Source organism: Pteropus alecto, unplaced genomic scaffold (assembly GCF_000325575.1).
Source record: "Pteropus alecto unplaced genomic scaffold, ASM32557v1 scaffold76, whole genome shotgun sequence".
In the NCBI taxonomy this organism is placed as follows: Eukaryota; Metazoa; Chordata; class Mammalia; order Chiroptera; family Pteropodidae; genus Pteropus; species Pteropus alecto.
Window position 1 is genome coordinate 27878493 of NW_006443138.1, and position 26240 is coordinate 27904732.

Sequence of the window (26240 nt, forward strand, 5' to 3'; positions counted from 1 at the left end):
GCTGCTCTGCCTCCCTGAGTCTCAGCCTCCCCATCTGCTCCTGACCTCACTCTCCAGGAGGCAAGGAGGATAGTCTCAGGGGATGAACAAATCCCAGCAGTAGCATCTGGCATTTGGGGGGCAAACACTTCAGCAGACATCTACTATTTCTGCCTTTCCCCTTCTTTTGGTATCAGCACCCCTGTTTTGCTCTGGGAATTCTCCTCCCCAAGTACGTACAGGCTTGTCCCCTCAGTCAAGGTGTTCTGCTCATCCCTGGGCATGTGACTAGCCAGACCCTCTCCTGGGAAGCCAACTCTTGAGCAGTGAGAGCCAAGGGCCAAAAACAAAAGAGCTGATGCATCCTGACAGAGTCAACGTGACCAAGCTCATCATTAGATCCTGATGCCTGATCCCCAGAGCAGCCTGGCTCTCGTCCCTGCATGTGGCCTGTTGCTCAGCTTTCCTTTCTAGCCTCTGAGCTAACCTTGTATCATTGACAGATACTGAGAGATCCATAGACAGAAAAACAGGGGGGTACAGATAAAGAAAAGGAAAAAGAAAGCTAGGCCAGCAAAAACAAGAGATGTCTGCTAAAGTGATTTGCCCCTCACATGCCCAATGACACTGTTGGGCTTTGTTCATTGATAGAGATAAATAGGTAGAGATATACCTGTGCTCCTGAGTTAGTCATGGTTGGAGTGTGGTGCTTGCAATCTAAGAGACCTAGCCTATCCAAAATCCATCTAGGAAATGAGATGCTTAAAATAACGATGCCAGTTTACACCCAAGGGTCTCACACACACTGGGAGGGAATCTAGCCAAACATGCATGTATGCATACATACATACATACATATATTACATATATATACACACACATATAAATTTTTATATATGTATGTATATATACACACACATGAGAGACTATCGATGTATTTTAAATATTTAGATATTCATACATATATACACACATATACACACATATTTATAGATAAATACTTTATTACATTATGTGTATATATACATACAAATACACATAAGTATGTATGTGGGGATGGGTAAGCTCTGAGAACTTAAAATCTGGGTACCTAAGGGGAAGATGTAAGTACTGAACTGGACCAGTGGAAGGTAAGGAAATTTAAAAAAAAAAAGCCTTTCAAGAATTTGCCCCAGCCTCTGTGCTATCCATGAAGTCTTCACACAGAGATAGACACATACCAACTGCCTCCTGACCCCAGCCTCTGGCTCTGACTGGCAAACATGTCTACTTGATGGCTGTGAGATCTTGTGCCGAGATCTCTGAAAGGGCATTCCCTGCCCTGGGGGAGATAAGCACTAGGTGGGAGAATGAATCCACCGCTGTCCTCCTTAAGCACAGGCCACATGGAGTCCTAGTTAGGCACAAGAAACCGAGCCTGCCACATGACCATTTAAGGCTTTGTTTTGGGGGTTCTGTACTGATCTGGCCAGCCTCACCGATCATTATGGAGTGACGAACAACTACCTGCACCAAGGGCCTACCAAGAACCAGACCACAAGGTAACAAAGTCAGCCGAGTGCCAGGACACCAAACGCTACCAGTCCTCAGCGCCTCTGGAAGTGAATGCAATGAGGTGATGCTATCTTCCAGAGTCCTTGGAGAGAGCGCTGTACGTGGCTAGAAGGGACACAGTGATGAACCGCTGGAGTGGGGGATGCCCCCAGGGGGCTTGCTGAAATAAGGACAGATGGCCACAAAGCTGCCTTCTGAGGCAATGAGTATGGATGGCTGCAAGGGTCCTGTTTGGCTAGGCAGGATGCATATTCCAATTAGAGGCCAGCATGACTCCCTCAAAGCATAAAGCCTCTCCTTTAGGTAAACCCCAATCATTATTTAAAGGGTACGCCCTGCAAGGGGCATCCCATTGTTAGCCCACCGAAGGCCCTGTCCCCTTACCTAGCATTCCTGTGCAGTTCAAGTCAGCCCAAAATCAACACACATTTGCTGAGAACCAACTGTGAGCAAGCAAAGCAAAGATAACAAGACAGGGCACTAACACTTACCTCTTCCTGCTCATGGCCTTGGGCATTGATGCCTGTAGCTTCAGTGTCCTCATCTACACATAGATACCACTGCCCACTCACAGTATCTGTGAGGATTTAAAGTGCCTAGAAGACTTACTGGCCATTGATCTGAGAAAGTCCGTGATGATCACTAGGTGGTCACCTCCTAATGCACTTCTATTTGAGACCGGGACTCAGGAAAGGAAGGCACAAATTGTCAACTGAGTCATTTACAAATATGCATAACTCAGGTCCTGTCATCCCAGGCTACACTGCACTAAACTGGAAGTGCAGATCCAAGAAAAGCAGTCGAAAGTCAGCAGGGGAAGTTGCTGGATCAAGATGACTTACTAGAAACACTAACAGAAAGAATATGGGCTTTGGGGTTTGACTAAACTGGGTTCGAATCCCAGATCTGTCACTTTCATGCTTAGTAATTTGGGGCAAAATCCCTAACCTCGCGGAGCTTCCATCCCCTCGGAGGCAAAAAAGAAATAATGCCTTGTCTCCTCCTTGGGTGCTGTGGAGAGTGGAGGTAACAGGGTAACCCAGGGAAATGCCCAGCACTGGGCCTGACCACCTGCTCATACGGTCCTCAGCATCACACCTGATGAGGGGATGACTAGGAGGGCTGCTGGCCTCCCCCTGGGCCTCCAGCCATCTCTGCCCTTGTGTGCACAGGGGTTCTGCTGAACTTGGAGAGGAGAGGTGGGTGGTGGCAAAGTCTCCATAACAAAAAATGTGTAAGATCTTCGTGGAGACCATTATAAAATTTTACAGAAAGACATTAAAGAAGATCTAATATATGGAGTATACCATGTCCATGAATAGAAACACATGACTAGACTAAAACTCATATTCATGAGTAGAAACACAAAGATACAATTTTCCCCAGTCAATCAACAGATTTAATGCAAGTTCAATCAAAATACCAACAGGGTCTGGGAGGGGAGCGGGGAAGGAGTTAATTGACTGATCGATTTTTAGTGAAACTAGACAAACGATTTCCAAAATTTATGCAAAAGAACAAAGGGCCAAGAATAGCCAAAACTTTCCTGAAGGAACATAAGATGAAAGGATTTTCCCTACCAGATATCAAGACTTATTATAAAGCTGTAGTAATTAAGACAATGTAGCACAGGGATAGACAAACAGCATAATGGAAAAGACACAAGGGGTATTACACATCAGTGGGGAAACGGGAACTAGCCAACCCATGGAGCTAAGACAACTGATATTTAGGGAAAAAAGAAATCAGAGCCCTACCTCACATCATACACAGATATAAATTCCAGAAATATTAAGGACTTAAATGTAAAGAGAAAAACTTCTAGAAATAAGTATAGGAACTCAACTTTAATCATTCACAAATTCATTCGACAATTCATGAGTACCTCATACGTTGTGACAGCACTGTCCTATTACCAGGGATATAAAGACACCCATGAGATATTTGTTAAATAATACATAAAAAGTAAAACCTAACAAAGAGACTGATAAATTTGACTATATTAAAATAAAGAATTTCTGTTTATGAAAAGACTATGAAGAAAGTGAAAAGGCAAGCTATAAACTGGAAATTAGAAAATGGCTGTGGTATAGTTAATAAACAATAGGTTAGTATCCAAAACATAAATAAAACTTCTAAAAAATAGTAGGAAAAAGCAAACAACTCACTAGAAAAATTAATAAAAACATAAACAGGCATTCACAGAAGAGAAAAGAATGGCTAATAAACCTGTGAAAAGATGTTCATTAGTAATCAGAGAAATGAAAATTTAAAACATAATACGGCACATTACACCCACTGTATTGGAGAATGCCCCAAACTTTCCATTTTCAATTGGCATTACACTGGTGGAAATTTCAGTTGATATATCCACTTTGGAAAACAATATGGCATTATCTAGTAAAGCTGAAATGCACATACCCTAAATCTCAATGCTGTATTCTTTGCTATGCACCCTAGAGCAGTTCTCTTCAAAGTGTGGTCCATGAAAATGCTTAATGCTTATTTATAGCAATTTGATATTGCCATAACATTCAAGTGCATGATCAATGAACACATTTGGATGTAGGGGAGTTTGTATGTGGTTTGAGCTGTACCCTAGTCATGCCGAGCAGAGCCACACCTGAGGAATGGAAGTTAAAAAGCTGGTTCTTCACAGGTACTTTCAGAAGTACTTTTCTAGAAAAACTCTTATACAAGAATCTTCACAGAAGCATGTTTAAAAAGGAAATAACCCTAATACTCATCACCAGAAGAATACATTGCATCACACTCATATAATGGAATACCACGGAGCAGTGAAAATAAATGCACTATGGCCACACATATTGACATTAATGAATCAATAACAAATATAACATTGATTTTTTTTTAAGTTTGGAATAATTCCATATATCAAAGGTCTAAAAACAAGCCAAGCCAAATAAAGTGGCATTGAAGGATGCCTACGTATGTGAAAAAACTATAAAGAAATATCCTTAACACAAAATTTAAGGATTATGGTTCTCTCTAGGGAAGATGGGGGCATGCTCAAGCAGGGACATGGGTATAGCTAATGTTTTATTTCTTAAGCTGCATAGTGGGTACATGTCCATTACATAAATTTTTTTTAACTATATGAATTTACATATGATACAGTCCACAATTTGAAAAAAATTTTTAAGTGACCATTTTTCTGGTTAGTAAAGTGACCTAGACCTGGAGCCCCACATGCCCTGTCTTTTAGTCAGCTCAGGTCACGGGCCGAGCTGCTGCCCAATATCAAGTGTGTCAGAAAGATGACCTACCTTTGGAGCACCCAGGGCAGAGGGCCCATGGGGACCCTGTAATATGACCACCCGCCTAGCTGGCCTGTTCCTGGCCTGATCCAAAGCACCAAGAACAAAGAAAGGCAGAGGAAGAGTGTGGACTGCCCCTGACAGGGATAGCCAGAGGTGAATGCACAACGTGGCAGGTGCAGCTGCAGGCCCCGGGCTCTGAGACCACTCCCCTCTCCCACAGCCTTCCACCTCCATCTTCTAATAGGTCCACCTGGACTCTCACTTGCCCATTTCTCTTATGTATCCCTAAGACCAGAAGATATTCAGAATAATCCCCAGCCTTAAAGAGACATTTGGGGCTGCTTCCAGGGCTCTAAAGCACTGTCGCTCCATCTCTGGGGTATCTAACTTGCTGCTAGAGGGACCTACCTATTCATAAGGTTTCACTGCAGGAAGTGCAGTGATAATAAGTGCAGCCACTAGTCACTGAGCGCAACACACTAGGCCTCCTACTAAGCAGTTATCTACATGATACACATATTACCTCATCTGGGCCTCACTGCAGCCCCGTAAGATAGCCAATACTGTCATACATGACAAAACCCAGGCACCAAGAGGTTAAGAAAACCTTCAAAACATAAGCCTTGCTCCTGGAGATTGACTCAGTAGGTCAGTGGGAGGAAGTGGGAGGGGAACATGGCCTCCGTTCATGTAAAAAGCTGCCTGGTTGATTTGAATCTACACTCTAGTGAAGAACACTTGGAGCAGACAGAAAGCCCTCTGAAGGCAGAAGCCATGTCTCTGTTCTCCTCAGTCACCCCCCACTGGCCAGTCAAACAGGGCCTCCCTGCTCGATATTAATGCAGTAAGCTTCCCAACACAGGAGAGATTTGAAATTTTAGCTCTTCCTCAAGTCCTATGCCTAGTGAGAGAAAGGGTAAGGGGTGAATGCCATATATCTACCCTGGGCTGCTCCCCCAGCTGCAGATCAGCTCACCCTCCCAACCACGTGCCATTTGTAACGTCCTTGCCCCAACCCCCACCACTTCTGCTAACAGATTAGCTTTCAAATGTGAGCAGGGACAAAGCTGGCTCAGAAGACTTAACTCTGCCCAAAGGGTTTAGCTCTGCTTCAAAGCTTCCTAACTGGAACCAAATAAGCGGGCAGATCACAGCTGGAAGGAAGAGGCCGGAAGAGGGAGAGAGAAGAGGGGCATCTCTGTAAGCTGGATTACCTACAGCAACAGCTTGCAGCCCAAGGGACACAGCGAGACCTGTCGTGGTGGTCACAGCCACAAAAACTAAATATCCCTTTCCTCGGAGCCTGAAGACAGAATAAAGAGCATCTCCAGGCACTGGCGCATCCTTCACAGAAGAGTCGGGGCCACCTCATCCTCAGACTCATGCCAAACTTACCACCCAAACTTACCAGAAAGCCCCTCCCAACTGGTACCACCCAGACCGATTCCACCCTTTGTTTCTCTGTGTTCAGCCCATTTCACACATGCAGGGGCCTCTGTGACTTCCACTGTGACTTCCATGCTCTCCCCCACAGGCTCTGGATCAACTTGTCTCTCTCTCTTTCTCCACCTTTCTTCATTGCCCGGACCCTTATCCTCATTTATCCAGCAAACTCCTATTCATCCTTCAAAATCCAGGTGTCATTTGGTCCAGTCTGTTATCTCTGTATCTTGTCTCTATTAAGCAATATTAATTACTCCGTTAAGTAGTTCTACTAAGCACCTACTATTCAGAACTGTAATTATCTGTTTATGTGTCTGACTCCTCCATGGAACTCTGAGCAGTTCAAGGGCCTGGTTTACAGCAGGTGCTCCACAAATGCATGCAGTATGCAGCAGCCATAGAACATCCGATCGATCCTTTCAATAGAAGAAAAAGATTCATAATTCACTAATTCTTTTCTCCAAACTAGGAAACTCCTAAAAGAGACAGTTTGTTTTTTCCTCCCATTTCTGACCGGAGCAAACATTTCAGAGCAGGAGTCAGACAGCCATCATGTGGGAGTGGGGGAAAGAAGAGGACAAGTCAAGTCAGGCCACCCGGATGCTGGGTCCAGGCCTGCTGCTGCCCCTCCCTAGAATGCTGGAGAAAAGGGAGGTGGCCTCACTCTCACCCCTCCCTTGGCAGCCCTGCGTTCAAATGCTTGCTGGAGGACAAGCCAGATGACCTCTCGATTCCACGACTTCCTGGCCCAAGAAAGCTGATCTGCCCTGTGCAAGCCCAGTCAGCCCATCCTCACCAACTGGAGCCTCCTGTGCACGCAGCGGGCATTCAATAAATAGTTGTGGCATGAGTGAACGGACTCAACTGGGACCCCAACAGCCCTGTAAGCCCCAGAGCCCGCCGCCAAGTTCAGCCAAGGGCAGCTAGGCACATGGAGGTACAAGGGAGGAAGGGTGAGCCCCCCACACACACGCCATCCTCAGAGGAGGTCTGTGGCATTTTCTGTGCTTGTCATTGCCTGGTGGGATGGAGGACAGACCTGTGGCCCTTTCCTCAGACTCTATCTCTGAGTCTTCCCAGGGCCATCTGGTGGAATACTCTAGCTAGAAATTAAGTGAATCTGAGCCCCTCCAAGAGGGCAGAGTGGGCTCAGAGCTTCTCACTCTGAGTAGGGGAGAGAGACTATAGCATGGGTTCTGAGTGCTGGGAGCCACGTCCCCTTCTCAGGATAGCAAATTAGATTTCAGCCTAGTTCCTCCAAACCTAAATCGAGTTCCTGTCTGATGTGGAGGGTAGGGGTGGGACTGGAATTGCTAGCATAATTGCCACTCAGGATAGTGGTCGCTTTTCAAGCTTGCCAGCAGAGCTGTCCCATCACTTTAAGTCATGGCTGGCAGAGCAGTGACATTCTGGCCCCAGAGGAAAGGCTATTCCTTGTGAATTGCTCCCTTAATAAAAGCTAATTAGCTAAGGAGATAGTGCTAAGTGTGCCTGCTGGAGCAGGGGAAAGGTTGGCACAGGGCTGCCATGGTCAGGGTGCCGGGTGGAGGCCCCAATTAACCTCCCCTAAGTGGGGTCAGGCCTTTGTGACTCAGCCCCTCTCAGACCGTTCTCTTGCCCTCCGGGGGGCAGGCGCTTGGTTAAGACTCTCCAGCCACATTTGAGGTGTTTGTTTGGTACTGGCTTGGCCACACCGTGAGTGCCTCTGTGAGCTGTGTGGCTCCCTGTTGGTCTGTGGTGCCCAAGACAAGGGTCTGTGTACAGTCAGTGCTGGATGGCTTAGGGTGTCATAAGAAGTCTGCGGGGTACTTTTTATCTGAGAATGGAAGTGGTGAGTGGACTGAGGGGCTGAACAAGGCAGGTTCAGACCTGGACTCTTCAAACAGGAGATCCAGGCTAAACTGGGCAGCAAGAGACATTCAGCGGCTCCCCCAAGTGCTCAGGTATGAGCCATCAGGCTGTCCCCCGAGAGGGTTGCTGCAAACCAATCTTTGGGGTGGGTCAGGCATGGCTCTGCTTGGGGGAAAGGGGCCAGATGAAGGCCTGGCTGATGCTCTGAGACCCCAGAATGTGGCCATGCAGGACTGCCGGCTCTGTGTTCACTTCCTTTCCAAAGCATTAAAAATTAAACTTCCTAGTCTTAATATCTATTTTTAAATCATGTCAGAGCCAGCATTGGTGTCAATCAAGAGGGGGTGGGGAGGAAGAAGGTAGGGAGGAGAAAGTCCCAGCTGAACCAGGGACTCTCATGCTTGTGAGAGGGTGCAGAGTAAGATAGCTGCACCAGGAACCCTTCTAGCAAGCTCTGAGAAGGCAAGGGGTATGGTGGCAGCAGTGGGTCTGGAGACCTACCAGGAGGCCCTGGGATCTAAGGAAGATCTCTATTGATTGCAGGCCTCAGGTTCAACTCCAATGCCTCAGAAAAGCCTCCTTTTGGGATCTGAGCCATGAAACTAGAAAAAGCAACAGCTATGTAATTCCTGACAATGCTCGGGTCCTGGAGGACTCAGCTCTGACCAGTCCTGTAGTTCTCCTCGCCCCACCCTCTCACTTACCTCCAGTCTTCCCCTCCCTCTGAGCACTGGAAACAGCAGAGGTCTTCTAGGGGTCTTGCCCCATCTGCCTTTGGCCCAAGCACTTTCTCTTCTCATTTGGCCCTTTCCTCCGTTCCTTCTCTCATATCAGGCCCAAGTATCTGACCACATGAAGTCTTCGTTTGAGTGGAGCTCAGTGATCCACCGGGCCCAAATCCTGGCTAACATCCTGCTACACCTATTCTTCCAGCTCCAAAAATATACTTACACATACAGGCATCCATTTCTCTTTTGCTAAATTTTTCATCTTTCCTAAATATGTCTTGTTTCATCATCTCATACACTACTAGCATAAAAGAACTTTGAGAATTAATTCTTCCCAGCTTGTAGCATGTCATGGGAATTCTGAAAATATTAAGTAATCAGGAAAGTCAGAGACTAGGAGAGAGCAACTCCTTGCCTGGTAAAAGAGTAATGGTAAGTACCTTCTAATTAGGAAGAGACAAGTCCTCTCACTATAGACCATAAAGGAAGGCCACTCCATCAATCAGTTCATTAACCTCTGCTAAGCTTTTACAGGAAGATAGAAAGAGATGCTTGTCACCCCAGAGCTAAGTTGCTAGGAGAGCCTTTGTCACGGGCAAGTCCCTACCACGTGAGACTTGGGAATCCCTGCAACACAATAACATGTGGATTTACTACTCTGGCCCTCCATTCATTCACTCACAAACATATAATGAGTGCCTACTAAGTGCGGGGCACAGACTATTGTGCTACCATGAAAGGAGGTCCCTAGACCAAGTTGAGACCATCCTTGGAAAGGAGCCGCAGCAGTTATACCCACTCCAGCCAGCAGGTGGCGGGGCGGGGGCGGGGGGAAAAGCATGGCTGAGTGAGAGGTACTGGCCAAGGCACTGAGTGAGCATTACCAGGAAGGTCTTTCTAGTAAGTGTTAAGATATGCAGAATGGGGCAAGGCATGAAAGATAGGTTGAGACTATGAACAAGGACAGAGAAGGAAGCTGTGCACAATGAAAGGGCAACGTTCATGTAAATCTGTAGGCACCGGAGAAATACACACCAGTGTTTGGCTGACACTGACGCTAGCAAGTGAGTCAGAGGACCAGAAGCACTTGCTCAAAGGTGGCCACGAAATCATTCCTGACATTCCAATGGCTCTGCCCCAGTTTCCATAAAACCTTTGCCACAGAACAGGGAACACTGTAACAGCGGTGACTGGAAGGCCCCAGATCATGGAGACATCCAGAGAAATATAACTCAGACAATCTCAGAGCAGACTCCTCAGAAGAAAAACAGCAGCCCATGCCCAAGGCAGGGAAGGGGGGGTCCTTCCCTAGAGAGAAGGCAAGGATGCAGGATGTCCCATACCTAATGAGGTGAGGACATGAGGGAGACCATCGTGACAGCTTCCCATTGGGCTGGAAAGGACACCCAGTCCTTAAGGGATAACACAATTTGGACAAGGTCACAAAAGAAGTTAATGCAGAACCAAGACTAGAACACAGTCTTCTTCCCGTCCAGCCTGAATTTTCCACTCTGTGGGAAAAGTCATACACCCCCAATACACCCAAAAAAGTTTTTCAATTAAAGCCGGTCACTTCCCCCAGGTGTTGAACACCAAAGCACAACTGCTTCTACCCATTTCACTGTGAATGACTTTCTCCTGCCCCCAGTGCTCTTCCTGGACCACCAGCAGCTGACAGCCTCCAGCCGGCAGGAGGACAGGCCCTGGGGCAGAGCCAAACATCTGCGCTGACTGCATCTGGGCTCTGGTGAAGAAAGCTGGGGCAGCAATTGGGATGAAGGAACAATTAGATATGAAGTTAAGAAGTTTTCAAATTTGCCTAACTAGGATTTCCTATGCACAAGTATGTGCGCTGCGTACACACAGCCTCCAGAGTCACAGAGGGTGGAGAACAATTCCAAGCTGCCCCACCCACCGACACCTTCTCTAGAAAACAATCTCTCACCAAAGGATGGGGCCACTCCTGATTGTCCTCTTTGTCTCTTCCAGTCTCTGGGGCTCCCAGAGCCAGGATTGCTGGCTTTCCATGGCAGGAGCACATGGCCAGCCTGCTCCCCCTCCCCAGTCCCACTGCAATCCCTCAAAAGCAGCTGCCCGCCACCCAATGGCAGCATCCCTCCCATGCCTCCTTTTCCACACAAACCCTAACTCAGGGGCATATCTGCAGGCTAGTAAGCAAGTCCCTTGGCTTGGGACAGGGGCTAGTCCTCATTTTTCTGGGGTTCACTGACCTCTAGCACTCCCCTATCTCATGCACATAAAATGCTGCAGATGGTATTCTTATCTATTTAGGAGGAATACAAGAAGAAACTCAGAAGACCATCCACACTTGTGCCTGTCTTCAACTCAGGGTCACAGCTGTTAAAAATTCTGACCCACACCTATTGCTGCAGGTTATCTAGTTGGAGACACTTCCAGAATGGGTTTCTCATAGGAGAAAGAGGTGGCTGCAAACTTTGCCAGCCTCCTAGTAGGGTAAGTCTCTCCTGGAAGACAGGCAAGTTGGAGCCTCCATTCAGCCACAAAGGAGAGAGAAAGGAAAAAGCAGATACGTGAACAAGGCGGGGAAACAATTTTTAAAAACCTGCTTATCGTTGTGCAGAGAGTAGAGCAATGCAGCACTGACGAGGAAGAGAGTATCACACTGTGGTAAGCAAAGAAGAGGAGAGGAGGAAAACGGAGGGATGAGCGCACAGACTTACCCAGAATATCAAATTGAAGAGGAACATCATGTACTTCAAGCAGCAGAGGCAGCCCCTGGCCATGTTGCACTTCTTAAATTCTAGGAGGAAAACAAAGGACAGGTCCAGGTAAAACACCACGTATTTGCTGCCCTTGGGGGCATTGTACTTGTCAGTCTTGATGCCAGCCTCCGCACGGCTCTGGCCCCGGGAGCCTGCGGTGCCGTAGAAGGCGCCGGCCGTGAAGCCGCTACCGAACGGGCGGCCAGAGGTGGACGGCTTGGCAAAGTCCGAGTCCTTGCTGTCCAAAGATGGACTCCGGTGGATCGAAGAATCCTCGCTACTCGACTTCTCCATGCTCGCGGCGTTCCCGGGGGGCCTGAGGGGCGGGGGGCATCGCTCCCAGAGTGGGACTGAGGGGGCGCCCGAGTCGGGCACCGGCTGCAGGCGGCCCGGCGGAGCCTTGCACGCCCCCTCTCAGTACCGTGTCGCACTCCGGGTCAAACCCCGTGCACAGGGGCCTCTGACTCTTGGAAAGCGCCCCGCTCCCGGCCCGCTGGCCCGGGAAGGCTCTGCGGCTCGGGTCTCCGGGCGCTCGCGAACGCTCTCCGGGAACTGGCTGGCCTGCGTAACTTAGCGTCTTTGGGGAGGCTGCAATTTGATTTCTCTTTCCTGAGCGTCAGCTCTCCCGCTGCACTGGCCGCTCAACGCAAGGCACAAGGGCCCCGGGATCCAGGTTCCCTGGGCACACCTCGCCCAGCCCAGCCCCGGCGCTGAACCCGACCACTTTGCAGGCGCTCCGCCTCCTTTCGCTCCGCGACTTTGCCGAGCTGCTCGCCAGCCCTGGGCTAGCCGGGCGCGCGCCGGACAGCGCCGGCAGATCTGCCGCAGCTGCCACCGCTGGGTTTTCCCTGCGAAATCCCAGCCCCGACTCCTGACTCCGAAATCGCCCGGAGCCCCTTCACCGGGCCCTCGGCCCCGCCCCCTGCTTTGCATTCTACCAATGAGCGAGAGGCCTGACAGCGGGTGGGGGGGCAGTCTCCCCTTCCCCAATGACACCATATCTTTAATAGGATTAGCGTTCTGCTATGTGCCTACACCCGTGCGCCACGAACCCTCGTTAAATGTCAAGGGCTCTGGAGCTGGGGGTGAACCAGAACCTCCATGGAAGGCTCTGGTCTCTTCTACTCTAGAAAAGGGGGCGGCACAGGAGGAGAATGGCTGGAGGTACTAACGACCCAAGGAAACCGGAGGAAAGGGCTGGGGAGGACAGAGGGGGAAAGAAGCGCGGCCATTGCCCTGGCCGCTGCCCCCTGTGCACACTGGGGCCTGTCCAACCCTAGGCACACGATCTTCCCGCTACATACACACACGCGCGCGCGCACACACACACACGCCACGCTTTTGCACACGTGGGTCCGGCTACCACTCACAGGGAGAAGGGATGGCAGGAGCGGCGTGAGGTGTGGGAAAGACGCTAGGGGCCTCCGCGGGGCGCGCACCGCCCACCCCGCCCCCTCTGCGCGCGCGCGCGCACACACACACATAGACACACAGACACACACGCGCGCACGCGCGCGCGGCTCCACGAGGCTCCTGCAGCTGCACGAGTCCCCTCCCCCGCCCCGCATTCCCAGGTGGGATGACGCGGGGGCTGGGACCCAGGCCCGGCTGAGAAGAGCAGGTGGCCGAGGTGGGGTCCTGCCTATGCCGAGGGTGATGTATGAGTGCTCATGGGCGCAGGCTGAGTCCTCTCTCGTGAAGAGTGCACAGGAGTTGGTCAGGGAAAATGCAGGAAGAAGGCTCTGGCTAGGGGGCTTGGTAACATCCAGAAGGAGCCTTTATCCTACGGTAAAACACTGCGCATGGGGCAGCGTCCCCTGGGCTTGTGCAGAAGTCTGCACTACCGACCTGGGCTACCACAGTTGGCAAAGAAGACTAGAAAACTTGGGAAAGGAGCCCACTTCTCTTTTCTGCCATCAGCAAGAGAGAGCGAGAGCACTGGAGGAAGGCGGGGCCAAGTCCTACTCAGCTCTGCGTCCCCAGCACCAAGGCCAAGTGAAAGAGAGCTACCACAACTGGCTGTGGCCGAGGGAAGGAAGACATATGCGAAGAGTCCCAGGGCTGTAAGCGCTAAACAAATATCAGGGGCTGTTACTACCAGTCTCAGGTGGGGACATGGTATCGACAAGGGCCTTCCCAAGTTGGCCCCCTCTGTCTTTTTTTTTTTTTCTCTTCTCCCCAACTCACACCTTGTTCAGTGAAAATAGCCTCCCCATTGTCATTCTGCCTTCATTTCTGCTTATAAATGAGTTTGTGCCAGTAACTATTTTCTCAGCAACTGAGGTCCTAGGAGGCGGAGGGGAGGGAAGGTGCAGGGAGTGAAGGACAACAGGCAGATAAGAGAGAAGAGAAGGCTGCCCAGTTTAACAGTTCTGCTTCCTCCTGGTCCCATTTGTCAAAAAGGCACTGAAGTCTCGCTCCAATCCATTAACAAAGTTTCACTGAGGTCCCATCAGGGTACCTAGTAGAATCATTATCAGAGTAATAAGAGCAACTCAGATTTTTAAGTCCTCATTGTACTCCAGGCACCAGGCACTCACCAAATCCTCATGATAACCCTATCTGATGGTTATGGTTATTAGTCCATTTCACTGTTAAGGAAATGTGTGATTCCAAAGCCCATGTTCTTTACTCTCTTGGGCTCTAAACCTACTTCCTGCACTTGGGAATCTTCCAGTCTAACAGACAATATCTAAAAGCACACAGAGAACCTGAAATCACATGTCCTGGTGAGAGGTCATTAGACAAAATGACCCTATGGAAGGGACGAAAGAGAGAGATGTGGTCAGGGTGGTACTGCTGGCCTGATGATCAGCCTAGGTGAGTCCCCAAGGAGTTGGCCCTGAGTTATCTCACAGAGGGTTAGAAAAAGGAAGACGGTGAAGGGAGAATGTAGTCTGTAAGCCGGGAAGCTCACCCATGAAAAGAGACGGCCTGGACAATGCTGGGAAAGGAGCTGTATGTAGGAAGGCAGATGACATCTGTCCTCCTCCCTCCCACCATGAACAAACCATGCATTCATAATAGATTGTTCATCAAGGCAAGACACTAAGCAAGAGCCCTGGAAAATAGAGAGATGTGTGAGATATGGCCGTGGGCCTCAAGGAGCTTATAAGATAGCCAAAGAGACCAGCCTCTACCCCCACTCCAAGTAAGTACCTACAGAATCCCAAATCAGAGTGAGATAGCAAGCATGTACCCAGGTAGGACCACCAAAGAGCTGTGCCTTCTGCCCTCTCCCTGGAGAAGGGATCTCTGGAGTGGATGTGGATGAGAAGCCAGGAGGAGGGAGGGCATTATCTAGAAAAGAGTGGTATGGTGCATTCGGGGGTCATGAGAACTCAGGCCTGACTGAAGCAGAAGAATGTGCCTGAGAGTCAAAGTGAGCTACTGTGCAAGGTGTTGCATGACACATGAAAAGTCTGGACTTTACCTGGGAGCTTCCCAAGCAGTGGGGGCACATGACAAAATTGGTGCTCTAGGAAGCTGGGCCTGGCAACAGGGCAGAGGGGAGACAAGAATACCAGATGCCGTGGTTTACCTGTTTCTTAGATTTTGGGCGCAGAAGGAGCCTCCAGAGAGAAAAGGTGAGCTAACATACCATCTTTCATGCTCCCTCCTGATCATCAACCACTCACCATGCTCAGGAGAGCTGGCAGGTACAGACTGCCCTTGAGGATCTCTGAGCATGTGCACAAGGCAGAGCTGCCTTTTCTTTCCCTTTCTTCCTTGTTTTTAAATGACAAAAAAAGTGAAGCAAGTACAGAATTCCCAGAGGGTAGGAAGAGAAGTGAATACATGAAATCAACATGCAACTTCTCTGCTGACTGGCAACCGAGAGATGTGGGCTTCAGAGTAAATGCCAAGCACTCTCTGCCTCTCAGAATTTCTCAGGCTTACAGTGTGAGACAGAACTGTGTTTGGTCTCTCACTCACCCACACACAATCAGAACTGATGGACCAACACAGGTCCCCTTTCAGACCTGTGCTGATTATTTCTGTACTGGACAATGTGTGCTGCTAGTGAAGTATCTTGTCCCTCTGAGCCTCAAATAAGGCAGCCCCGCCCAGAATTTACAATAGACATGAAGTGGCACTTGCTATCCTAAGGAATGTGTGAGATGGGCTGCCATGGTAAGAGAAGGGAGACTCACCTCACCCCAGTGTTTAAACTCCAAAACCGGGATCTTCTTCAGCAATATAGAAAATACTGTAATTCAGCAAACCATTTACCTACAGTGCCAAGAGCGGGGGCTGTAGAGGTCTGTAGCAGAGAGCCCACATCCCAGATGTCTGCATGCAGATTCACTTGGCAGGGGATGGTGAGGAGGGGCAGAGGAAAGGGCCAGTTTCTACTTTGCTATGAAAATTAAACAACTAGAACATCACGTTGTTACCACTTGGCCAGGATTCAGGAAGAACAATGATGGTGAAAGGGTTCAGGTAGAAAAGAACTAAAGGTAGTTTTGTTTGTTTTTTCATTTGTTTAGTTTGAGCCCAGTGAGGAAAACAAACAAACAAACAGTGTTTAGTTGCAGTGGGAAGGGTCACAGTGAGATGGAGAAATAACTTGCTCAGGATAGTCTATCAGAGACGGCCAGGGTACCTCCTTCTCTATGGAGAGACTTGCTCCTCCCGGGCTCCCCAGCTCTTTCTTCAGGCTGCAATTACTGTTTGCCCACCTGTCTCTGCTCTGGCCACTGGGCTTCTCAAAGAAGGCGGGGGCTGTGTCTTAATCATTTCATCACCACCCCTACCCAATGCCTGTCACAGTGACCACCACAGGGCAAGTACTCAGAAAGTGCTGGTAAGTAGAGAGAAAAGGAAGACTTCCATGCCTAAGCCCTGTGTTCTCTCTAAGGACAGCCCAAGAGCCCCAAATTCATTAACCAGAGGATGGGACCCGAGCCAGAAATCTATGGAACTGTTCCTGGAAAGCGGACTATCTGAGGGCATCAGAACCTGACAAGGGAACTCAGGAAATTTAAATGCTCTGCTACAGATGACAGAGTGTAAATGCCATGCAGTCACCTTTTCTGGTCACAGCTGTGTCCCTAGCACACAGCCTGGAATAAACGGAGAAATGGACAGACAATTAAATAAACTTATGGATCAGAGGGCCATTTTGGAGGAAGAGTGAAGAAATGTAGGAGGTGGGGAAAAAAGAGAAGACTAAGATAGGAACAGGACAGAGGACAGCTGCTCCGGGCCCCCTCCCCTCCTGGTGGGCCACACCTTTTGGAGCAGCTGTCGGGACAATGCAGGTCTGCCACCCGCTGAACCTGAACCGATAGGGGGCTCGTACAGACTTCCCAGTGCTGCAGCCACATCTCAGGGTCCAAGAGCGGCTGTGGTCAGCCCTTGTCTAAGGTCACCACTAGCTACTGAGAAAACATGACTGTGAAGAGACCCTCGGCTGTGTGTCCGCACTCCACAAGTGACAGGTGAGCATGCTGATCAGAGCATGCACTGGTGAGACTGTAGACAGCTTAGCTCCAAGGAAACAGGGTCAGAGCTATGGGCCTGCCGTACTACTCCTGACCCAGCCAGGAGTACTAAAAATGAGGCTTCCACATTGTAAGGAGCCAGATGAGATGTGTGCATGGATCATCAATGCCACTCAGCACACCCACGTGCCCTAGTAGCTGTAGGTCAGCTAGGCCCGGCTCTGTGAGAAAGGATGGCATCTCCTCAGACACCTTCAGTGACCTCTGTCAATACCTACCACCCGACCCAACACAGGGAACAAAGCTCTGGCAAATAATGTCATGGAAACACTCTGGGCTTTGGGACTAGACAGATCTGTACCCAGATCCCATCTGGAGTGAGTTACTCAAATGCTGGGTAACCCAGAATGACCACTTACCTGCTCCGTATCTCAGTTTCCCTAACTATAAAATGGAGATAATAATACACACCTTCCCAAGCAGTACGTAAGAAATAGAGATGAGGAAGGTTGGGGGAGAATCAAAAGGATAAAAGGGGTCGAATACATGGTGATGGAAGGAAACTAGACTTTGGGTGGTGAGCATACAATGAAATATACAGATGACGTATTAGAAAGTTGTACACCTGAAACTTATGGTATTAACCAATATTACCACAATAAATTTAATTTTTTAAAAAAATAAATAAAATAGAGATGGGAAATTATGAACGTAATACAAATACCTCATGACTGAAAATGTTCAATGAACTGAGGCACTATTATCATTATCAACAATAATTATTATTCTAATAATATGGTCATGGTCCCCATCTAATTTTAATATAATTGAACAGAATAAGATACAAGATAATACATAATCAATACAAAATGTTCTGTGGCTCAAATTCTCAGGGTAAGCCCTGGCAGCTCCTCCTCCTCAGCCTCTGCCTCAGTCAGGAGTCCCTAAGTTCTGGACCCTCTTATCGTCCACCGACATTCCTGCATTCAACCATTCTTTCCAGTGCCATCCACACGCTGATGACACCTAAATCGTAACCTGGGCCTGACCCTTCTTTTGAGCCCCAAGCATGCATGCCCAATTCCTACTTGGCATTCCTACTTGGCTGTCTCAGACGCAGGTCCAATTTCACATGCCCTGGAAGGACTGACCTTGCCCCAGCCCTGCCTCCCACCCTCGCCATGGTAGTACCCTCCCCTTAGCAATAAATAGCCTAAAGACCTATCCCATTGCTTATGTCAGAAGCCTAAGAGTCATCCTTGACTCCCTGTGGTCACTTGTCCCACCACCAATCAAACACAAATCCTGTCCAAGGAGCAACTTTCCACTTGCTGCTATCTCCCCAGGCACTGTTACAGTCCAGCCCTACAGCACCTCTCGCCTGGCTCCTGCAGCAGCCTCCCACCGAGCAAGCATTCCTTCTCCCACCCTGAGTCCCTGCACAGAGCAGCCAACGCCACCTTCTTGCTCATATTGCTCTCCTACTTCAATCCTCTCAGTGGCTTCCCGTTTTACTGAGATCACAATCGCACATGCACATGTGTATGTGTACCCTATTCTTCTTGTCTATTAAAACCCAAATTCCTAAAATTACCTCAAAGATCTACCATGATTGGCCCTGCCTACCCTTCCAGCCCCATTTCCAACTATTCTCCTCTCATTGTGCTCCAACCAGTGAACTCTCGGATCTCTTTCTCTCCTCAGAATCTTTGTCCCTTCTGTTCCTTCTGCCTGGAATGTTCTGCAACAACCCACTGCCTGATTTCGTTCTACTCATCCCTGAGCTCTTGTAAATTCCTCAAAAAAATCTCTTTTGGCTTTCTGGCTATCCCCCTACCGTCTAAATGAAAGCCCCCTCCCCATCAACACACAGTCTCATTTGCCTCTCTCTCTCGTATCACTCATCTCAATTTGAAAGTACAACTGACTCCTGAACAAGATGGATTTGAACTGTATGGATCCACTTACACATGAATTTTTTCAATAAATACGGAAAGTGTATTTTCTTTGTGATTTTCTTAACATTTTCTTTTGTCTAGCTTACTTTATTGCAAGAATACAGTACAGAATATATACCACATACAAAGTATGTGTTAACAGGCTGTTTATGTTATCAGCAAGGCTTCCAGTCAATGGTAGGTTATCAACAGGACTGGGTCTGGTTCTCTCAAAACTGTGTACCTAGTACCATGCCTGACCAGCAGCGAGGGCTTAATGAATACTTAATGAACAAATAAATAGGAGTCCAAAGGAGGGCATGCATAGGGCACGCCAGCATCACTAGGCAGAGCTTCATGAGCCTTCCAGTTGTGTGGTCACCTCGAGCCTAAAGAACAAAGCTTCAAGACACCAATTACCTGTGTGATCTCTAGTTCCTCAACAGTAAAACAAGGAGGTTGGACTACCAGGTTCTCTAAGCTTCCGTCCAGCCCTAAAATTCGTACCTTGGGAAATGGGACCTAACTTGGCTCTTAGAAGATGGACAGGACTGAACAAGCAGAGGGCAGGAGGAAGTACGTCCTGGTAGAGGATGGCTAGGCAAAGCCAGAGAGCAGAAGAGTGCCCGGGATGTCTGGGGAGGAAATGTCCACATACCTGGCCAAAATGAAGTTTCACAGAAAGTGAACTTGAAAGGAAGGTAAGGTTGGGGAAGAGGTGACCCTGGATGCCAGTTAAAAACTGCACAAGCGCTTCCCCACCCCTCGCTCTTCTCATCAGCCTCATTCCCCACACCTTACTTGGCCTATGTTCCCACCAAAATGAACCCACGTGAACGTCCTCCTCAGCTCTCGGTCTCTACACTTGATGCTCCCTCTGCCTGGACCACCTTTCTCCACACATCCTAACTAACTAACTCCCACAGTCCAGGCAGCATCTGTGCTGCTCTTGCCTCTTCTGTGATGTCTGGGGAGGCTGGTTGAGGCCCCTCCTTGGAGCACCAACATATCCTGAGCCCACAGTGCTGCCTGTCCACAGACCTCCCTACACTCCCACTCCAGACTGCAAGCTCCTTGAGGGCAAGGGCTGTGACCATCATCCTCATATTCTAGCCCTTGGCACAGTGCCTATCACATAGGAACCCTTAAATCGCCATGAACACATGAATGAAGCAGTGAGGACCTTTGTAGGGGGCTTGAGCAGGGGAGGCTTTATGCGAAGAGCAAAAACCGCCACTTCCGAAGGACAGCAGTTTCCTCTTTGAGCACATTGACAGGGTAGGCGGGAGCAGCGGAAGTTGAGCCCTGGAACCACAGGCTGGTGGCCCAACCCTGGGCTCTCAGGCCCTTTTTTCCAGGAAAGTCTCTGGAAACCAGCCCCATCCTTTATCCCAAGCCCCATCAGCACTCCTAAAAGAGCCTGGTGTGTGAGACATTGTGCGAAGCAGACAGGCGTACCTTCACCCACAGGCATGCACGTATAGCCTGGGAGACAGAGGAAAAAGAGGTATTTGTTATTAATACTTATCAAGGAGGGCAGGTGGCTTCGGAAGGATGAGATAAGGCCAGAACTCTGGGCACTGGGAAGCGTGATAAGCCTGAGGTTTATTGCCACGCACCAGTGGAAATTTACTGACCCAGCATATTTGATATTCCTAAACCACTCCATGGAGGGTGCTGACTGTCACTGGAATAGTGAGTGCTCTCTGACCCAGCATCTAGCCTGCCCGCGGCCGTGCATCTGGGGACCCTTGGCTGGTTCAGGAGCTGCTGCCTTCTGCCTCCCCTCTTCCTTCTCTCCATCCATGAAGCCTGGACCACAGCAGGAAAGAGTAGTATGTGCATAGTACTTCGGGATGCTCTAAATAAGATGGAACAGAAACAGTGCTCTGGATCCTACCTGCTCTGAAGCCATCAGGGGGAGGAAGCCTGCACATGACCCACCGTAGTTGAAGAAAATGAGAGGTGCATGGGTGAGTAGGCATAAGATGTATTGGGGCATCCCTATTGGGTAGACTTGGCTAAAGTCTCACAGTCTCATAGTGCATGAAGTCACTGAGGTCTCTGATTTTCCACTGGCCACTCTGTCAAGTGAGGCTGCAGCACTAGCCATTGTCCCATTCAGCCTCCCTTCCCTTCTCTCACCTCAGGCTGACCCATGTCCATGTGGCTAAGTCATTCAAGGTGCCTCCAGCTGAGGGGACCTCAGAAAAGTATCCAGTCCTTCCCAAACATGGAGGCATCTTTCTCTTTGCAAAGTACTTGTGGTGAAAATGGTCACAAACCACACCCTTTAGTCTGCTATTGGAGCTACCAAAACTCCTACGTTCCCAGAAAGTTCTTTCCAAAATCTCTTATAGGTTGCTCTAGTAGAAAGTTATTCTTGTTATAACCTAATCATACATGTGTACCCAGCCACGTCTCACTGACCCAACTTCCTCAACACATGTCCAGAATGCAGAAAGCATCCACACGTGCAACCCTGAAAGCAGAGGCATAGCACGTTCTTTGTCGCAGCCTCACTCCTCACGGCTACCAGCCCAACTCCTGCCAGTCTCCTGACCTGCGACCCTGCCTCTAGTCTTCCTCCTAATTCACCCTGCCATAGGCCGCCACTATCCCTGTCCTGAAACAGAGCTCTGGATGCACCACTGTGCCCCTGTTCACGAGCTCAATTTTTTCACTTGGTCCCTAGTGATTTTACTACTCTGTGCTTTGTTGGCCTTATTTCCCACAGTCCCTGACCTGTGCCCTATGCTCCCAGCAATCGGAGCTCCTATTGGACACCCCGAAGCTGCCCTTGGCCTATCTGGTAGGTGCTCACCTTGCAAGATCACCACCATTTGTCCTCCTCTCTGGTAGCCCTCTCTGAGGTCCCCCACCAGATTCAGCCATCTCCTGAGCCACTGGGGAGCTCAGATGTCCAGCATGGAGTCCAGAATGTGGCTGGGCTCCGCGAGAATCTGGGTGGCTGTGTGTCATTCATCTCCCGAGCTCCAGCCGCAAGAGGCACTTCCACAGCCCAGTCCGGCCCGGTGCCAGGACACACCTGCTCTCCCCCTCCTCCACACTGCTGCCAAAGGAAATGCCAGCCTGCAGCCTCAGCCATACGGACATAGCAGGGACAGGCACTGAGCACTGGAGCTGCCCCTCTCTTCCTCCACCCTGCAGGCCTGAGCCCAACCATGAATGCACACTCTACCCTGCTCCCCCACTGCCTTCCAAAAGGAAAGCACAAAGCAAACACACTCATACTGCAGGGAGTCAGGCAGAATGAAGGACTGCGCGACCTGGATGAGAGGCTTACAGCTCTCTGAGTACAGTACACATTTTTGAATGAAAGAATGAATGAACAAATGAATGAATGAATGAGAACACTTACATTTCCATATCTGTAACATGGGGTTGGATGTGATTGTGAGGGACAGATGAGGCACTAACTGGGAAACTGCTTTATCGAATGAACGCTTTAGAACTTTCATCCACACACAATACAACCATCTATGACATTACATATGCATGTAATATAAAGAAAAAGGACACTGACATTGATTACTAATCACTAAAGGTTTCCTGAGCACCCACTCCGTGCCCATCCTGGGCTCACCACTGTGGATGGTACTGAGGAGCTAACAGTCCATCTGGGGGAAGAGAAACGAAAGGACAGAAGGTGACAGAAGTGCCTGAACACATGCCGGAGTGTGTGGTACAATCTGAGTGCTCAAAGGACCTGCTCAGGGAGGACTGGCCCATCAGGGAAGGCTCCTTAAAGAAGGCAGGATGCATGCTGGGCTGTCATCGTAACAGAAAGAGGGCAGAGGTGAGGGGTCCCAGGTGCCTGGACACCGTGAACAAAGGCGTGTTCATTGTGAGTCACACAACTTGTTCACGGGGCTTTCATACTTATGAGCACATATGATCTGCACCGCACTCCTGCATGATACACAGGCAGGGAAGTCACCCCGGTTTATAAATAAGAAAACTAAGGTCCAAAGAGAAAAGAGAGCTTGTCTAAGAGAACTTAGTTAGCAGCTGAGCTGGGACTGGAACCTACATTTCCTGACTTGCAAACTAGAGGTCTTTCTTTACACCAAGTGGTTTTACTTGGGCCCATTGATGAGCCTTGCTTTTATGTACAAAGCTGACCCCTACTGAGGCCTGCACATAGCCATCCTACACACACAAAGGGAGACAAAGGAAAGGAAAAGAAAGGAAAAACGAGGTGAGAGAGTGTTCATGTACTTAGATGACCCATCCAGGAACAGCAGAGAGATTCCAGGTCACAGCGTCATGGGACAAGCCCTGTCAGTCCTGGGAACATGCCAGCAGCTCCCAACACCAACTTGCATCACCCCCTCGGCCAACATGTCCCCCTGTACTCTTTTTGACTTTATACAGCATGAACACAGGTGCTTTGCCAAATGAAAGCAAGCAGAGTCCCTGCCCTCTAAAATGACAACTCAGGTATAGTAGAGATCACAAACCAGTGGTGGGCTGGTAAATGTTGACCGCCAGCTCTCCAAGGGGAATAGCAATGACTTGTAGTGATTGCCAATTTCCATGGTGTACATATTCCCCCCACGGTCAGTTTCAAGCTACCAGTAGCTTACCAACTAGGTGACAAATTTTTTTTAAGATAGTAATTTTTTTATTAAACTTATTGGAGTGACATTGGTTAATAAAATCAAGTAGGTTTCAAGTGTACAATTCAATAATATGTCATATGTATATTGCATTGTGTGTTCACCACCTGGCAACTTTTCTGAGTATTTTCCAATAGGCTCTCAAGAGTCAGTACAAGTAGGCTCAGCAAACCACTGTAACAGCCCAGATCACGCCTCTGCAGAAGAAACTCCAAAGCAAAGAGAAGAAACCCAGCACCATCATGCCCCCTCTACCTGCCAGGAGAAAAAGTCTTATGGTTAAGGTTTGGAGAATAGGAATGGAGACTGGACAAGTCATAGGGAAAGGATGGGGCAGCCCTTTGTCTGGTCTCCTGGGGCCTCCACAGGTGGCCTAAGAACAGGAGAAAGACAGCTGAAATTAGCTCCTGTGCTATCTGTAACGTAAATGAGATAAGGTTACTGCTCAGCTCAAAACCCTCTAATGGCTTCCTATCTCTCTCAGAGTAAGAGACGAAGTTCTCACAAGTATCTGCACAATTCTCTCTCTCTCTCTCTCTCTCTCTCTCTCTCTCTCTCTCTCTCTCTCTCTCTTTCTTACACACACACACACACACATACACACACACGCGCGCGCGCGCACCACACACACACACACAACCCAGCCATACTGTCCTTCTTGCTGTTTCTTACAGCAGAGACTTTATGCTAGCTCTTCCCTCTACTGGAACATTCTTCCCCTAGATCTCTGCATTACCAACTCTCTCTTGTCTCCTTTGCACCTTTGCTCGAATGCTACCTTCTCAATGAGCCCTTCCCTGCCCATCTATTCAGACCTGTACCTCCCACAGCACACTCAATCTCTCCTACACCATTCGGCTATTTCTAGAGAATTTATCCCCACACACAATATAATTTACATTTTTATTAATCGATTGTTTATAATTGCTCTTCCCCACCAGAACTAAGCTTCATGAGCACAGGGGTTTTTAGTCTGTTTCAGTCATTGCTGTATTTCCATGGCAAAAACATGGCTTTACACTTAGTAGGTATTCAATAAATACTTGTTGAATGAGTGAATGCCTGGAGGAGGTCTCTGCCAAATCCTCTAGGCGTCATCTTGGCTTCCCAAGAGGGGGCAGCTGGGGAACGAAGGCGTCCAGTGGTTAGTGCTTACCCCACCGGGACTCAGGATGCCTGTGTTCTCACCCTGGCCCTGCCACCTGTGACCCAGCACAGCCTCATCTTCCACTCCACCACTGTGCCTCATTTTCTCTCCTCATTTAAGCTATGTGGCTAATCCTGGACAGTACCAAGGGCCAGGGCCAGGAATGAACAGGACACTATATTTGAAGGCCTCTGAGCTCTGCAGTGGAGGTCAGGTTTGAGGCATTTCCTTAAAGGTCTTAGGAAAGACAAGCTCTTTGCTTCCTCTCTGCACCAACCATACCTGAGCCCCTACCCACACCAAACCCTATCCACAGCCTGAGCCTAGAAGAAACCGCCAAAGAATACCCTCCAAACCAGTGGCTAGATCCAGCGGAGCCCCAACTCCAGGCAGCTGCCCCATCATGCCTCAGGCGGGCTCCCCACATGCTAAGCAGCCAGCTCATATTGCTATTTTAAGCTCTGTGGGCCCAGCTGTAGCACGTAGCCACAGCGGGCTGGCGGCCCGGGTTGGAGGTAGGAGAAGCTAACTCACTGAGCGTGCTGACCTGGGGAGCTCCAAAAGGGAGAAAGGAAGGGTGGATCACCCTCTGTAACTCCAGCCCTTCTCTGGAAAGAATGGAAACTCCCAGTCCACACCCTCAAATCCACCAGCCATGGGAAAGTGAGTCAAGAGCTGCATTGGGCATGTTCAGATTCCATTTCTGAATGTGATCCCCTAAGAGTCCACACCAAAATGACTCCTAGTCCCACCCTGCCAACCCCCGGAAATGCCAACGAAGCTAGAGCTAGCATAGTAACCACCTTCCAGGACTCAACAATATAAAATAGACGAAAATGCAGACTGAAGAAAGACGTTAACCCTTTATTATCTAAGAATAGCTTATCCACTGAGTTCCTCCCCAACTCCAATCTCCCACCCTGAACTCCCCTCAGTGACTCTGCACAGTGCTAGGCATGCACCCATGCTCAGCAAATACTTGTTTATTAAATGATTTTTTCTAAATGTAGTCTAAAAGCAAATATGATTTTAAAAAAAGGTCTTCGGACAACCTATTTTGATTACTATGATCAGTTTCATTGTTACTCTTCACATTTCTGCTGACCTCATTGGGCACCAAAACTGAGAATAAAGACCATAGAACCAATAGGGTTTAGTAACAGAATAGAAATGCTTTATGCTGCTGCCGTTCTAGGGAGGGCTGCCACTACCCAAACCCAGGGGGCAGTCACACTGTGTCCCCTGACGTTATGTAACATGGAGGCCCTGCTCCAACCCACCCTCCTCCAAAGGATGTCAAGCAACCAGGAGCTGGTTTGAAAAGCAATGCGCAGAACAGAAACTCTGGGTGCAAATGATTTCCACCCCCAACCTCATGCCGTAGGACATCAGCAAATCCACCCAGGGCAGGATAGGTCACACGTGCCTGGGGCTCCCAGCAGCATCCTATGACTCTAATTGCTCAGTTTAAGCAACATCAGCACCA

At 49.0% G+C, this 26240-nt stretch overlaps 1 protein-coding gene across 1 annotated transcript in view; it reads right to left on the reverse strand.

Annotated features, from left to right (window-relative positions):
* Window positions 1-26240, reverse strand: part of TSPAN9 (tetraspanin 9) — a 185930-nt gene that overhangs the window by 70349 nt on the left and 89341 nt on the right. Inside the window, exon 2 of the mRNA XM_006923853.2 lies at window positions 11539-11618. Coding sequence (XP_006923915.2) covers window positions 11539-11601 — 63 coding nt within the window. The 5' untranslated portion in view covers window positions 11602-11618. The remainder of the gene's footprint in view (window positions 1-11538; window positions 11619-26240) is intronic.